Source organism: Sus scrofa, chromosome 7 (assembly GCF_000003025.6).
Source record: "Sus scrofa isolate TJ Tabasco breed Duroc chromosome 7, Sscrofa11.1, whole genome shotgun sequence".
NCBI lineage: Eukaryota > Metazoa > Chordata > Mammalia > Artiodactyla > Suidae > Sus > Sus scrofa.
The window spans coordinates 58137421-58153906 of NC_010449.5; the positions used below are offsets into that span (position 1 = coordinate 58137421).

Below are 16486 nucleotides of genomic sequence, written 5' to 3' on the forward strand. Positions count from 1 at the left end.
ATCAAATAATTCAAAGCCCACGCTTTTAAACATGGGAATTCCAGCACACTCATTTATAATTCTGAGGTATCCCCCATCTGTTCCTCCATAACATCATTACTTTTAAAGGTAAATCAGCTTTTTTTTTTTTTTTTTTAACTTTTAGGGCCGCTCCTGCGGTATATAGAGGTTCCCGGGCTAGGGGTGGAATCAGAACTACAGCTGCAAGCCTATACCACAGGCACAGCAATGCCAGATCTGTAACCCACTGAGCAAGGCCAGGATCAAACCTGCAACCTCATGGATCCTAGTCGGATTCGTTTCTGCTGTGCCACGACGGGAAGTCCAAAGGTGAATCAGCTTTTAATTTCTCTCAGAAAACTTTTTCTCTGGCTACTGAAGTGAAACTTGAATTAGGCTGTAGACTCCCTCTTCTGGTTAAGAATGGGAAGAAGAGCAGAAAACCTAAACTTTGGACTTGGAACAGTCACAGGTCCCACTAAGCACTGTTGCAGGGCCCTGGTTGGTATCTTTAAATCCTTGTATGTATTCTCCGCAGGGAGCTTTTCCAGCTCGTTTGAAGAAAGTGCTGATTGTGGGGGCACCCATTTGGTTCCGAGTGCCCTACTCCATCATCAGCCTCCTTCTGAAGGACAAAGTCCGGGAGAGGGTAAGGCAAGCTGACTTTTATTTTATTTGGAGGTGGGATAGATACATTACCATCTATAGTGCTGATACTTGCCAATTAATATTCCGCCTTCAAAAAACCTTCCTGGCTTGTTTCCTAGAATGCTTTTTGCTTCTGTTAGTCCATTCACTTATATTCTCTGTTTTATTCTTTACTCAGTTCAGTACAGGTTGCAAGTTCCTTGAAGTTAGGACCTAAACTTAATTTGGGTACTTCCCCTCTATAGCACCTTGCATGCAGATAGTACTGATGGAACCTGTCTCCAGGGTAACTTAGAGATAGCAACTTCTTTCAAAATTTAGTCTCGGGCTCTACAGGTGTTTAATATTTAACAATTTCTAATACAATTGCATTAGTCGAACTGGTGTTTGAATTTGTTCAGCTGGAAATATCATTCCAGGGTAGTGGAGGAGAGTCTCAGACTATATCTATTCCTGGCATTTTCTCTTAAAACAACTTGTAGCTTCTTAAAACTTCAAAAGTGTTCTCTAAAGTTATCTTAATGCCATTATCATTCCTTGAGTATTCCAGGACTGAAAGATTGTGGTTTCAATCACTTATTCACTCATTTCTTACCCTTAAAGGGCATATGAAACATTGATATAATGAAATAAGGTAATAACACTGTTGGGTTTTTTAGTGTGAGATTAGGTGATTATATGAGTAATAACCTATCTTTCATATCTTTGTAGCTGAGACCACCTAGGTTGGAGAGGGGAAACTAAAGCCATTTGGTTTTGTGGAAGCTTCTTAGGGACCTATTGACCCCAAGTAGAAGAGGTCTTTCCTAAGACAACTCTTTGAGAGGACTGCTTAGACAGGTTCTTACATTTGAATTATATACAAGTATTGGAGTTCCTGTTGTGGTGCTGTGGAAACAAATCCGACTAGGAACCATGAGGTTGAGAGTTCAATCCCTGGCCTCACTCAGTGGGTTAAGGATCCGGCGTTGCCGTGAGCTGTGGTGTATGTCACAGACACAGCTCAGCTCTGGTGTTGCTGTGGCTGTGGTGTAGGCCCGCAGCTGTAGCTTCAATTAGACCCCTAGCCTGGGAACTTCCATATACCATGGGTGTGGCCCTAAAAAGACAAAAAAAAAAAAAAAAAAAAAAAAAAAAAAGGAAGGTAAAAAGAAAAATGAATTATATACAAGTATCCATGCATGTGTAAACTCAAACTACATTGAGCACTTTTACAGTCCAGGCTCTGGGCTCTGGAAATTAATAGTTGAGTGAAATGGTCCTTACTCTTGAGGAACTCATGGTCCTGAAAGGGAACACAGACATATGCAGAGTACTGTGGTTCTGCAGGAACATAGAGAAGAATGTTGCCTTGGACAGTTAGTGGGGGCTTCAGAGAAGGGGTAAACTATAAACTGAGCTTGGAAGAGACCAAAGAGGTAAAGTGGACATTTGAGGAAGAGGCAACAGCAAGCGAGGGAAACATTCCTATTCCACATGAGAACCAACTAGGCTTGTTTTGTCCAATATGACTGTGTCTAAGCAGAGGGTGAAATTAGGTATTACAGTTACTTCTTCAGCATTTTTCCTGGGTTACACTGCCTCTTGGTGGCTGGCCTTGTCTTGCTTTCATAGAAACCTATCTCTGAGGGGAGTTCCCATTGTGGCGCAGTGGTTAACGAATCTGACTAGGAACCATGAGGTTGCGGGTTCGGTCCCTGCCCTTGCTCAGTGGGTTGTTAACGATCCAGCGTTGCCGTGAGCTGTGGTGTAGGTTGCAGACACGGCTCGGATCCCGGGTTGCTGTGGCTCTGGTGTAGGCTGGTGGTTACAGCTCCGATTCGACCCCTAGCCTGGGAACCTCCATATGCCACGGGAGTGGCCCAAGAAATAGCAAAAAGACAAAAAAAATAAATTAAAAAAAAAAAAAAAAAAGAAACCCATCTCTGAGAACATCCATACCTAGCTGTGAGTAAAGCACAAACTAACAGTCTTAGAATTGGTTGCCTTAGTATGGAGTTGACAAAAATAACCACTTCCTTTGCATCATTAGTTGTCAAAAAGGCAAGTAATGGAGTTCCCGCTGTGGCACAGCCCGTTAAGAATTGGCATCGTCTCTGTGGTGGTGCGGGTTCAATCCTGGCCTGGCGTAGTGGGTTTAAGGATCTGGTATTGCTTGCTCCTGCAGCTTGGATTTGATCCCTGGCTGTGGAACTTCCACATTTTGCAAGTACAGCCAAAAAAGGAAAGAAAACAAAGAGGTGGTTACCTGTGTGAGAGTACTGGAAAGTCTTATAAACAGTATAAAGGCTTTGTTCACTATACCTACCTACCTTTATATAAGGTATATAACAGGGACCCTAATTCCAGGAATGAATTTACTAATGCATTCTGGGAAGTCAAACCTTTTCTGAGAAATTCATAGGACTTCAGTCCCAAACAGATGAAATGCAGCAGTCTGCTTCTTTTACAAATATACCAGGTGTTGCAAGCAAATCTTATTTCATTCTCCAAAGCACTTTTGTTCTTCATCTTGACTATCTGTATGTTCCCCTCCCTCCCCACATACTCACATGGTTTTTCCTGGCCTTCCAGATTCAGATTTTAAAGACGTCTGAGGTCACCCAGCACCTTCCCAGGGAGTGCCTTCCAGAAAACCTGGGTGGATATGTCAAAATCGACCTTGCCACTTGGAATTTCCAGTTTCTATCCCAGATGAATGGCCACCCAGATCCCTTTGATGAGATCATCCTATTCTCCCTCCCGCCAGCCTTAGACTGGGACTCAGTGCATGTTCCAGATCCCCATGCCATGACCATCCAGGAGTTGATGGACTATGTTAGTACCAGGCAGAAGCGGGGTATATATGAAGAGTATGAAGACATCCGTCGTGAGAACCCTGTTGGCACTTTCCACTGTTCCATGTAAGTAGAGAAGATTTAGGCCAGTGATCACTTGCCAGGGTGCTTCTGGCATGCATTGGCACAATTCCTTCCACACCTCACCTCCTTAAAAGAGACTCTTCCGTAAAGTGATGTTAAGGAGCATCCCTCTCACTTAGATGATGGTTTCTCTCATCTAGAAAGAGGCACCTCTTTGTGCTTGTTGCCAAGAGCCTGTGCTCTGAAATTTCTGGAAGTCTTTGGTACCAGCAGTAACTCTGTACCAATGGAAACATTTTTGATATTTTCCTGACCTAGGATCAAAAAGGTAGATTATCTATTCTTGTCCTTGTGTGATCTCTGGTCCTTTCACTTGGGCAGTTTCTCCCTAGAGCATTTTTAGTATTACATCACTTTGTAAGGAGGGGTGCTGATACATTTAAAATAATCCACTCTCAGTAAGAGAGAAGAGTTGTCTTTAGGAATTTGTATTGTGGGATTTTCCTTCTACCTAAATTCTGTAACTGATTTATAACTACTTGACAATTATTATTGGCAGTAGAGCATTGATCATTTTTAACTGCTACTCTCCTTTATCTTAGCATGTTTTCATTGGCTGCAGCAGAATTTTTTTTTTTTCTTTAAAGTTTTAAGATCTGTTTGTTGAAAATTAAGGAATCTCTCCCCAATTGGTCCTAGGCTCAAGTTTCAGCTTAGCCAGAGCTCCCCCGATGACTTACCCAGGGTATTTCCCTTCTTTGTACCTCCGTTTACCTGTTGTATTTGATATTAGACTCACTGATATCCACTTACTCTTTTGTAGCTTTAATGTTTTAGGAGTAATGATTCTGTGGTACCTTTTTCCCCTTAAAATTCTTTTTTTTTTTTTTTTTTGGCTTTTTTTTTTAGGGCCTCACCCTTGGCATATGGAGGTTCCCAGGATAGAGGTCTAATCAGAGCTACAGCTGCCGGCCTTTGCCACAGCCACAGAAACACAAGATCCGAGCCATGTCTGTGCCCTACACCGCAACTCACGGCAACGCCAGATCCTTAACGCACTGAGCGAGGCCAGGGATTGAACCTGCTTCCTCATGGTTGCTAGTCGGGTTCATGAACCACTGAGCCACAACAGGAACTCCTCCCCTTAAAATTCATATCCAGTTTAGTCAGTGTGCTGTAAAGAAGATATGCAGGGAGTGAGTAAAGAGGAAAAATAATGAGATAGGAAGTAGGTAAAGGAAATAAAAGAAGCAACTGAGGGAAAAAAATCAATAAGCAGAAGAATAATGGAGAGGAAATAGAGAAAAAAGAGAGCAGAGCATATATCATGTGGGGAGAATAGTCTCTTCTCCCACACAACTGTGTCTTCCTTACCAACTCAACACCCCTATATGCATCTAAAGCTTTTTCCTAGCTGTAGCAGAGGATGCACACTTATCCTGGGGATTCCTGACCTGCTCTAGGTGCTCCTGCAGAGGGGTCCTTGAGGTGTCACTTCTACCACAATTCCCCTTACCCCCTGTTACAAAAGTAGGTTTGGAGGAGTTCCCTGGTGGCTCAGTGGGGTAAGGATCCAGGGTTCTCACTGATGTGCCTTTAGTTACTGCTGTGGCATGGATTCCATCCTGGCCTGGGAACTTTTGCATGCTTCAGGTATAGCTGGAAAAAAAAAAGTGGGTTTGAATTGTCCTCTGCATCACTCAAGCCAGCTATCGTGTTATAATCAGAGAATACATCCCAGTCCTATGGGAAGAACTTCCCAGTCTGTCTTATTTATTTACTTAGTCATGCCACAGCATGTAGAAGTTCCCAGGCTAGGGATCCAACCCATGCTTCAGTTGTGACCTGCTACACAGCTGCGGCAATGCTGGATCCTTAACTTGTGCCAAAGGGAACATCTGCCTCTTTATTTCTTTTTTATTTTTTTACAGTTTTATTCAAGTATATGAATGGAAACATTCCACTTCAGGAGTTAGAATCCAGAATCTTCAACAGCTTCAGGCTTCTGTCTTTCACCAAGTTCCAGTAGAAATACATACACAGAACAGAATGTTTCCACTGGAATTCTAGATTTTAGAGTACATGTCAGAGTATTCACCGTTGTCCAGGATGCCCGTGGACTAAGAGACTTTTTCCCCCCCTACACCATTCTTTCAAATTATTTTTTTTATAGCTTAACTTTTTATAATGAGATAATTATAGATTCACATACATTTATAAGAAATAATACAGAGAGATCATTTGTAGCCTTTCCACATTTATCCCATGGTAATATCTTCCAAAAGTTTTGTATAATATCACAGCCAACAACAGTCCACCAACGTTTTCCAGATATCCCTAGTTTTAGTTTGTGTGTGTGTATTTAGTTCTTTGCAATTTTTATCACATGCATAAGTTTGTGTATAAAAAACCACCACCAAGGGAGTTCCTGTCGTGGCTCAGCGAAAATGAATCCAACTAGTATCCATGAGGATGCGGGTTCCATCCTCACTCAGTGGGTTAAGGATCCAGCGTTGCTGTAAGCTGTAGTGTAGGTCACAGACGCAGCTAGGATCCTATGTTGCTATGGCTGTGATGTAGGCCAGCACCTGTAGCTCTGATTTAACCCTTAGCCTGGGAACTTCCATATGCCGCACCTGTGGCCCTAAAAATCGAATCAAGGAACAAACATAAACAAAAAAGCAAAAGAAAACCACCATCAAAATGTAGAATTCCATAACCAAATACCTCCATTCCACCCCTCCTCATCCCTAACCATTGGCAACCACTAATCAGTTCTCCATTACTATAATTTTGCCATTTTAAGAATGTTATTATATACATGCGATCATACTGTATGTAACCTTTGGGGATTGCCTTTTTTTCACACAGTGCAATTCTCTGGAGAGTGCCCCAGGTTGTTATTATTATCAAAGTTTGTTCCTTTTAATTGCTGAGTAATATTCCATAGTATGGGTGTACTATATTTTGTTTACTGTTTACCTGTTAGAGAACATCTGGGTTGTTTCCAGTCTCTGGCTATTATAAATAGAGCTGCTATGAATATTTGTGTCTAGGTTTTGTGTGAAAATAAGTTTCCATTTCTCAGGGATAAATGTCCAAGAGTGGGATTTCTAGGTCATACAGTAACTGTTTAGTTTTATGAAAAACTGCCCAACTGTACCATTCTGCATCCTTCCCAGCAGTGTATGAATGATCCATTTTCATCCTCACCATTTCATCCTGGTGAGGATGTAGTCACTGTTTTCTGTTTTAGCTGTTCTGATGGGTGTGTAATAAGATCCCTAAATTAAAATTAAAAGTATAGTTCTAATTTACATTTTCCTACTAGTTAATGATGTTGAGCATCTTTTCATGTGCTTAGTTACTATCTGTATATACTCTTTGTAAAATGTCTTTGCCCATTTTCTTTTGTTTCTTTTTACCTTTTGGCCACAGCTTCAGCATATGGAATTTCCTGGGCTAGGGACTGGATCCAAGCCACAGCTGCGACCTACACCACAGCTGGGCAACACAGGATCTTTAACCTGCTGCACCCAGGGATTGAACTTGCGCCACTGCAGAGACAGTGCCTGATCCTTATCCTGTTGTGCCATAGTGGAAACTCCTGCCCATTTTCTATTTGGGATTTTTAAACTGTTGAGGTTTAAGAGTTCTTTGTATTCTAGATTTAGTTCTTTGTTGTTATATTGGTTGTTTATTGGATGCATGATTTGCATATATTTTCTTCTGGACTATAGCTTTTCTTTTCATCTCCTTCTGGGTCTCTTGTGAAGTGTAAGTTTATTTTGATGAATTTCCTTTAGTCAGTTTTTCCTTTTCTGAATCATGCTTTTAGTGTCAAGTCAAAGAACACATTGCCTAGCCCCAGAATCCAAAGATTTTTCTTACTTTTCCCCCCAAATGTTTTAGATTTAAGTTCATGATCCATTTTGAATTATTTTTTTTTTTGTCTTTTTTCCATTTCTTGGGCCGCTCCCATGGCATATGGAGTTCCCAGACTAGGGGTCTCATTGGAGCTGTAGCCACCGGCCTACGCCATAGCCACAGCAACGCAGGATCCGAGCCTCGTCTGCAACCTACACCACAGCTCATGGCAATGCCGGATTCGTAACCCACTGAGCAAGGCCAGGGATTGAACCTGCAACCTCATGGTTCCTAGTCGGATTTGCTAACCACTGAGCCATGATGGGAACTCCTTGAATTAATTTTTGTATAGGTGTAAGGTTTAGGTTGATATTCAGTTGTGTTTTTTCCCTATGGATATCCAATTGCTTCATTAGCATTGGTCTAAAAGAATATTCCTCTGAAGTTCTGTTGTGGCTCAGCGGTAATGAATCCAACTAGTATCCATGAGGATGCAGGTTTGATCCCTGGCCTTGCAGTGTAGGCCTGCAGCTGCAGCTTGGCGTGGTGGGTTAAGGATCTGGTGTTGCCATGAGCTGTGGTGTAGGTCGCAGGTACGGCTTGGATCTGGCGTTGCTATGGCTGTGATATAGGCTGGCAGCTGAAGCTCCGATTTGACCCCTAGCCAGGGAACTTCAACGTGCCTCAAGTGCAGCCTGAAAAAAAAAAAAGGAATTGTCCTTGGAACCTTATAAACTATCAGCTGGGCTTATGAGGGTTTTTTTTTTTTTTTTTTTGGTCTTTTTCAGGCTGCATCCCTGGCATATGGAAGCTCCCAAGCTAGGAGTCAGATTTGAGCTGTAGCTGCAGGCCTACACTACAGCCATAACCATAGCCACGAGGGATCCAAGCCGCATCTGTGACCTCTGCCAAAGCTTGGGGCAATGCCAGAGCCTTAACCCACAAGTGAGGCCAAGGATCAAATTCACATCCTTATGGATACTGGTTGGTTTCTTAATCCACTGAGCCGCAGTGAGAACTTCGAGGGAATTTTTTTTAAATATGAAAAAGCACAGAGTATAACATGACAAACAACTGTTTCCTATCATCAGAATTAGTACTACTAGTTTTTTTAATATTCTTGTATTTGCTTCATCTTTTTTATTATATAGAAGAAAGAATTAATTGTGTGGTTGAAATTCCCTCTAATCCTCACCATCAACTCTTACTCCCCAGAAGCAGCCACTAGTATGAATGTGGTATGTTTCCTTCCAGACTGTTTTGTTTATACTGTTACATGTATTCATACCCATAAACAATATAGAGTATTACTTTATATGGGTGGTCTTTATAATTTTTTTTTTTTTTGCTTTTATTTTATTTTATTTTGTCTTTTTAGGGCCGCACCTATGGCATATGAAATTCCCAGGCTAGGGGTTGAATCAGAGCTACAGCTGCCAGCCTACGCCACAATGCCGTATCTGAGCTGCATCTGTGACTACACCACAGTTCACAGCAATGCCGGATCCTTAACCCACTGAGTGAGAACAGGGATCAAACCTGCGTCCTCATGGATACTAGTCACATTCGTTTCCACTGAGCCAGAACTCCATTTTTTGCTTTTATTTTATTTTATTTTATCTTATTTTTTGTATTTTTGTCTTTTTTTTAGGGCCCCACCTGCAGCATATGGAGGTTCCCAGGCTAGGGGATGAATCGGAGCTGTAGCTTCCGGCCTGCACCAGAGCCACACCAATGCCAGATCCGAGCCGTGTCTGTGACCTACACCACAGCTCACAGCAACACCAGATCCTTAACCCACTGAGCAAGTCCAGGGATCAAACCCACGTCCTCATGGTTCCTAATCGGATTCATTTCCACTGTGCCACGATGGGAGCTCCCATTTTTTACTTTTAATCCATATACATGTAAGTGATTTTTTTCAAAACCAAATAGTACCAAAGAAAAAAGCAGTGAATGATAAATAGCAGTCTCCTGCCTTACCCTCATTTCCATTTCCATAATCCCGCATCTTCAATGCTTGTTGCTGTTTCTTTTTCTTTATTTTAGTTTGTTTTATTTCCTTCAGGTCTCCAGGAAACTTAGAGAAAAACCGCTATGGAGATGTACCCTGCCTGGACCAAACTAGAGTGAAGCTGACAAAACGAAGTGGCCACACTCAGGTAGAGTTAAATCTGTCTTTTCAGGAGCATGGGGAGACAGTTAAGCCTCTTCCAAAGTGAGGCTTACCAATACTATAGAAAGATCATGGGTTCTAAGCCAGAGATAGAGGGTTTGAGTTTTAGATTACATACTAGTCTGTTATCGTAGGAAAGTCCCTATATGCCCATCTCACAGTACTAAGTAGAAATTAAATGAAATAGTTTGTGTACATGCTGATAGCACAAGTATATTATAGGTGCTTGATAAATATTAAATGTTCAGTTATTTCTCCTTTTACTCCTCAGCGGTAAAGTCAGTCGTATTATTCTCTGTATTGCTGAGTGTATACGCAGCAGTACAAGGCAACTCTGATTAAAAGTGACCTCTGATTTTACCATCTAGAAGATATGACAGAAATTTTGAACAACTAGTGTATACATAAATATCTAGGGATGAAGATGAATTGGTCAAATGCTTATATTATTTAATGTATTAATTGGATATATCTGACATTAAAAATCATATATACAATATATTAGTAGAGATATTTAATGAAAATGTTATTCAAACACTTCATATGAACTTTTTTTTTTTTCCTTTTGCCACAATTCCAACAAAGGGGGAGGGGAAGTTCCTGGGTCAGGGATTGAACCCACACCTTAGCAGTGACCCAAGCCGCTGCAATGACAATGCTGGTTTCTTAACCCATTACAGCACAAGAGAACTCTGCACACACCTTTAACATCAGTGTATTTGTGCTCATTTGAGCCACTTTCTGAGTCAATCTAACATAAATTTCCAGAATATATCATTTTTATTTACTTTTTTTTTTGTCTTTTAGTGCTGTACCCACGACATATGGAGGTTCCCAGGCTAGGGGTCGAATTGGAGCTGTAGCTGCTGGTCTACACCACAGCCACAGCAATGCCAGATCTGAGATGCGTCTTCAATCTACACCACAGCTTATAGCCACTCCAGATCCTTAACCCTCTGAGTGAGGCCAGGGATCAAACCTGCATCCTCATGGATACTAGTCAGATTCATTTCCACTGTGCTACGACGGGAACTCCATGAAAAGTCTATGCTAAATAAGAAAAATCTATTAGCATAACATTAGCAGTTTTTTTTTTTTTAATTTGTCCTGTATAGCATGCATCCATTATAGCATAATCATTCACTTATTCCTTTTTAAAGTCCTTTTTTTTTTTTTTTTTTTTTTTCTTTTTGTCTTTGTGCCTTTTTCTAGGGCCACTTCCCGTGGCATATAGAAGTTTCCAGGCTAGGGGTCTAATCGGAGCTGTAGATGCCAGCCTACGCCAGAGCCACAGCCATGCCAGATCTGAGCCACATCTTCGACCTACACCACGGCTCACGGCAACGCCAGATCCTTAACCCACTGAGCAAGGCCAGGGATTGAACCCGCAACCTCATGGCTCCTAGACGGGTCCATTAACCACTGCACCACGAGGGGAACTCCTAAAGTCCTCTTTAATATAACTTGTTTATGGCAACATCCAACACTTAGAATTTTGAGGTCAACAACTCAATAGGTGTTACATTTCTGCTCTTTCCTTCAGTACAACAATGCGGTGTGGAGACCTCTGTACACATCAAAAAACCGGCACTGATTGAGGTTGCTTTTCACAGTAAAGGAGTTTAAATAGTGCTCTTTAACATGACACACAGTACAGAGACTTGTTGTATCTCTCCTCTTTTTTTCCTGGAGGAAAATTCTTGGGAAAACCATTGCCTTGTACATAGGCATATATGATATATGAATCATGACTCCAGGATCATGGTTTTAATCTCTTTTAACTTTATTGTTTTAAGCACATAAAATAAATTAATAACCCTGTCTAGAATCCTTATAGAAGATTGTCCTACAGAAGCATTAGCTATAAGTCTGGCTGACTGAAGGCAAATTTATCAGTGTTATTGAGATTGTCTTTGTATGTGCTCTGAAGGAATGGAGTGTAAGAGTTGAGGTGAGGCTCTAGAGTCAGAGATAGCTGGATATATCTTGGAGACAGAGCAGTGCCTGGCATGTTATTGGACATTCAATAAATTATTTGTGAATGAAGGAGTGAATTCTGGTGTACCAAGAGACTATTCTATTCATCCTGTAATTAATCTGAAGATCATCCCTTGAGTTCTAGTCCCTCTTATTGCTGTACATATTGACAGAGTCTTATTTACACAGTAAGTGGAGGATTCAGCTTGTTAGTGAATTGTTCTTTCCCATGGTTTTCCCCTGTTCTTTCCCCAGGTTTCTGTTGAACCTGGCCCATAGCATAGTGTATTTACTTTGGTTCTTCTTGCTATTTCAGTTTGCCTTTGTCAACACTTTATCTCTGAGGTCATTTTCAGTTTTTAATATCTAGTGATTCTTCTGAAATTGCTGATTTTAATTCTCAGTGCCCTCAGAGAAAAGGATACTAAAAGCTGGTATCCTTAGTTATAAAGAAATAAGTCTGGAGTTCCCATCGTGGCTCAGTGGTTAACAAATCTGACTAGGTACCATGAGGTTGCAGGTTCGATCTCTGGCCTCGCTCGGTGGGTTAAGGATCTGACGTTGCCATGAGCTGTAGTGTAAGTCAAAGATGTGGCTCGGATCCTGTGTTGCTGTGGCTGTGGTGTAGCAGGCTGGCAGCTACAGCTCCAATTGGACCCCTAGCCTGGGAAACTCCATGTGCCATGGGTGCAGCCCTAGAAAAGGCAAAAAAAACAAAAAAAGAAAAAAAAGAAATGTCTGCTTTAAAGAGGTGATGTTTCGAGAGTTCCTGTTGTGGCTTAGCAGGTTATGAACCCGACTAGTATCCATGAGGATGCAGATTTGATCCCTGGCCTCGCTCATTGGGTCAAGGATCTGGCGTTGCTGCATGCAGCGCAGGTCACAGATGCGGCTCAGATCCTGAATTGCTGTGACTGTGGTGTAGGCCAGCAGCTGCAGCTCTGATTTGACCCCTAGTCTGGGAACTTGTGTATGCCACAGGTGCGGCCATAAAAAGCAAAAATAAATAAACAAACAAATAAATTAAATGACATTTCCAAAGCATGAAGGTAGCTCAAGAGTAACAGCTTATATGTTACTTATGTAATAGTGTTGATTGGCATGTACCACATAAATCCTTTGTACTTTTTTGTACCTTCTCACCTAAGCTTTGCAGAGTGTATACCACTTGAATGTGCCAGGTTTAACAGAGGGTAGGTTTTGGCTGACTATGGGTCGGCCCTGGATTGAGAAGCCTGGTTGGGAGTGAGTGAGGCCTTTTAGCTTGCTCAGTCTGCCACAGATGGTCCATTAGCTCAGTGAAGGTATCCCAGGTCAGCGTAAAATGCTAGAAGTATGAGGTCACTACCAGTTGCTGTGGGAAGAGAGAAGAGCTAGAAATTCTTAACTGAATAATTAGTGAGAAGATAATTTGGTAAACTGACTAGCTAAGGGACTTATATCCAAATAGCATGGGTTTGACCATGAGATGATGTCTTCTGAGGGTGGCCGTAGGATACTGGCAGTTCAAACTGTTCTCCAAGAGTTGGAACCCAGCAGAGAAGGTGTTGATCGGGAGTAATTCTGATCTCTGTAGAGTGGAGTGGACTATAGATTTTCCTAGTTTTTTCTTGAAATTTTAAAACTTTTGTCCTCCTGCAACCCTCCACACCCTCTAATATTCATCCGAGCTGCTAGATACATAGTTATTCCATGACTTGAAACTGTAGCTGCATCCATCTTTCTTTTTTATCAGCTGGGATTAAAGGATGTTGGCAGATATATCTTATGAGGGGATATAATAAAAATAATGAAAGATTAAATCCTATTTAATTTCCCTGATGACTAAGATGTCGAAGTAAATACAACTGAATGACACTGGGAGTTGGGAGAAGGCCTGCAGAAGAGAGTAAGTCAAGAGCTATTTACTGTGACTTTTCTGAAATTGGGTGGCTTTTACTTTGTGTTAATTCAGGTAGTACTTGAGCTTGGGTGTTTGGCCCATGATGCTGATGGTCCTAGATACCAGGAATAGCTTTCTTCCTTCTCCATTCACACTTTTTTTTTTTTTTTTTTTGTCTTTTGTCTTTTGTCTTTTGTTGTTGTTGTTGTTGCTATCTTCCGGGCCGCGTCCGAGGCATATGGAGGTTCCCAGGCTAGGGGTTGAATCGGAGCTGTAGCCACCGGCCTACGCCAGAGCCACAGCAACGCAGGATCCAAGCCGCGTCTGCAACCTACACCACAGCTCACGGCAACGCTGGATCGTTAACCCACTGAGCAAGGGCAGGGATCGAACCCGAAACCTCATGGTTCCTAGTCGGATTCGTTAACCACTGCGCCACGACGGGAACTCCTCCATTCACACTTTGCCTTTTGTGTGTTGCAGCATGGACAGGATGTTCTTGCTCAGATTGCTTGGCTTGACTCCCTTTTGGTTTGGTTCTGAGCTGCAATGTTGCAAGTCCTAATGGACTCCATTTTTTTGTAAACAACAGCTGTATTGAGATATAATTGACATACTATACAATTCACTCATTTAAAGTGTACAAGTCAGTGCTTTTTTTTTTTTTTTTTTGGGCAGCCCCATGGCATATGGATCTCAGGCCAGGGATCAAATCTGAGCCACAGCCGTGAACTAAGCTGCAGCTGTGGCAAACCCACTGTGCCAGGCCAGGGATCGAACCTACCTCCAGTGCTCTCAAGATGCCACTCATCCTGTTACACCACAGCAGGAGCTCCAGTGCTTTTTAATATATCTTCTCAGAGTTGTGCAACTGTCACCACAGTTAACTTTAGAACATTTTTATCACCTAAAAAAACACTGTCTTTGGTAGTTACTCCTCATTTCCCTCAGACCCACCCACTTTTTGTCTACTCTTTTTGCCTATTGTGGGCAATTCACATAGATGGAATCTCATGATGTATAGCCTTTTGTGTCTGATTTCTTTCAGCATATTTTCAAGGTTCATCCATGTTGTAGCATGTACCAGTATTACATTTCTTTTTATTGCCAAATTTCACTTCATTTTATTGCCAAATAATATTCCATTATGTGAAAATATACCACATTTTATTTACCCACTCATTAGGTGATAAACATTTGAGTTATTTCCATTTTTTGGCTATTATGAATAGTGATGCTCTGAATATTTGTTAATGTTTTTCTGTGGACCTATGTTTTTATTTCTTTGGGAGTAGAATTCCTGGATTTTAATAGTAGCTCTGTCTTTAACCTTTTGAAGAAATGCCAGACAGTTTTTCAAAGTGGCTAATATTCTACATTACCACTAGGAGGGTATGAGTATTTCAGTTTCTCCACATCTTTGCCAGTACTTTTTTTTTTAGCTTTTAAAGGCCATACCAGAGGCATATGGAAGTTCCCAGGCTAGGGGTTGAATCGGAGCTGCAGCTGCAAGCCTATGCCACAGCCACAGGAACGTGAGATCCAAGCCTTGTCTGTGACCTACACAGTAGCTCACAGAAACACTGGATCCTTAACCCACTGAGCAAGGCCAGGGATTGAACCTGAATAGTCTGTTCATTACCACTGAGCCACATCGGGAACTCCTATTATCTGTCTTTTACCTGTAGCCATTCTAGTGGGTATGAGGTGATATCTCATTGTGGTTTTGATATGTATTTCCTTGATGAGTAATGATGTTGAGCAACTTTTCAAGTGCTTATACATCTTCTTGTGCATCTTCTTTGGAAAAATGGCTATTCTGATCCTTTGCCAATTTTAAAATTGTGTGGTCTTTTACTGTTTATTTTTGAGAGTTCTTTATGTAGTCTAGGTAAAAATCCCTTATCAAATGTGTGCATTCTGGTGTTCTTGCCTGTGGTGCAGTGGGATCAGTGGCATCACTGCAGCACTGGGACGCCGGTTTGATCCCCAGACTGGTGCAGTGGTTTGAGGATCTGGCATTGCCACAGCTGCAGCACAGGTTTCAACTGTGGCTCAGACCTAATCCCTGGTCTGGGAACTCCATATGCTGCAGGGCAGCCAAGGAAAGGGGGGAAGAAAGTGTGCTTCCTGTGAGTTGTTTTTTTTCACTTTTTGTGGATCCTTAACCCACTGGTCTACCAGAGAACTCCAGAAGTTTTCAATTTTAGGAGTTCCCGTCATGGCACAGCAGAAGTGAATCCAGCTAGGGACTATGAGGTTGCGGGTTCGATCCCTGGCCATGCTCAGTGGGTTAAGGATCTGGCATTGCTGTGAGCTGTGGTGTAGGTTGTAGATGCGGTTCGGATCTGGTATTGCCATGGCTGTGGTGTAGGCCAGCAGCTGTTGCTGCAATTGGACCCCTAGCCTGGGAATCTCCATATGCCACGGGTGTGGCCCTAAAAAACAACAACAACAAAAAAGTTTTAGTTTTAGTGTAGTTCAGTTTATCTGTTTTTTGTTTTATCACTTGTACTTTTGGTATCATATCTAAAGAGGCTTTGCCTAACCCAAGGTCACAAAGAATCATGTTTTCTTCTAAGAGTTTTCTTTTTTTTTTTTTTGTCTTTAGGGTCCCACCCTCGGCATATGGAAATTCCCAGTCTAGGGGTTGAATTGGAGCTGTAGCTACCGGCCTACACCACAGTAATGCAGAATCTGGGCCATGTCTGTGACCTACACCACAGCTCACGGTAATTCCAGATACTTAACCCACTGAGTGGGGCCAGGGATCAAACCCGCATATTCATGAATACTAGTCAGGTTCATTACCACTGAGCGACAACAGGAACTCTGGAAGTGAGGTTTTGAATTGCTCTTTTCAATCCTCAATTTCTGTCTGACAAGAAGAGAATATCCACACCTTGAGTTTTATTTGCCTAGTATATCATTTTCCTACCCAAATGGTGTATTCCACACAGCTCCAATGATGTTTCCTTTTTATCATTAGACAGATTACATCAATGCCAGTTTCATGGATGGCTATAAGCAGAAGAATGCTTACATTGGTACACAAGGTAAGTTAGTTTGCCCCTC

The 16486-nt window shown here is 41.8% G+C and overlaps 1 protein-coding gene across 2 annotated transcripts in view; it reads left to right on the plus strand.

Annotated features, from left to right (window-relative positions):
• PTPN9 (protein tyrosine phosphatase, non-receptor type 9) overlaps positions 1-16486 on the plus strand; it is an 86236-nt gene that overhangs the window by 59245 nt on the left and 10505 nt on the right. For both annotated transcript variants that reach the window (XM_003128481.4, XM_021099027.1), the window contains exons 6-9: positions 539-649; positions 3223-3551; positions 9445-9538; positions 16401-16467. In XM_003128481.4, coding sequence (XP_003128529.1) covers positions 539-649; positions 3223-3551; positions 9445-9538; positions 16401-16467 — 601 coding nt within the window. The remainder of the gene's footprint in view (positions 1-538; positions 650-3222; positions 3552-9444; positions 9539-16400; positions 16468-16486) is intronic.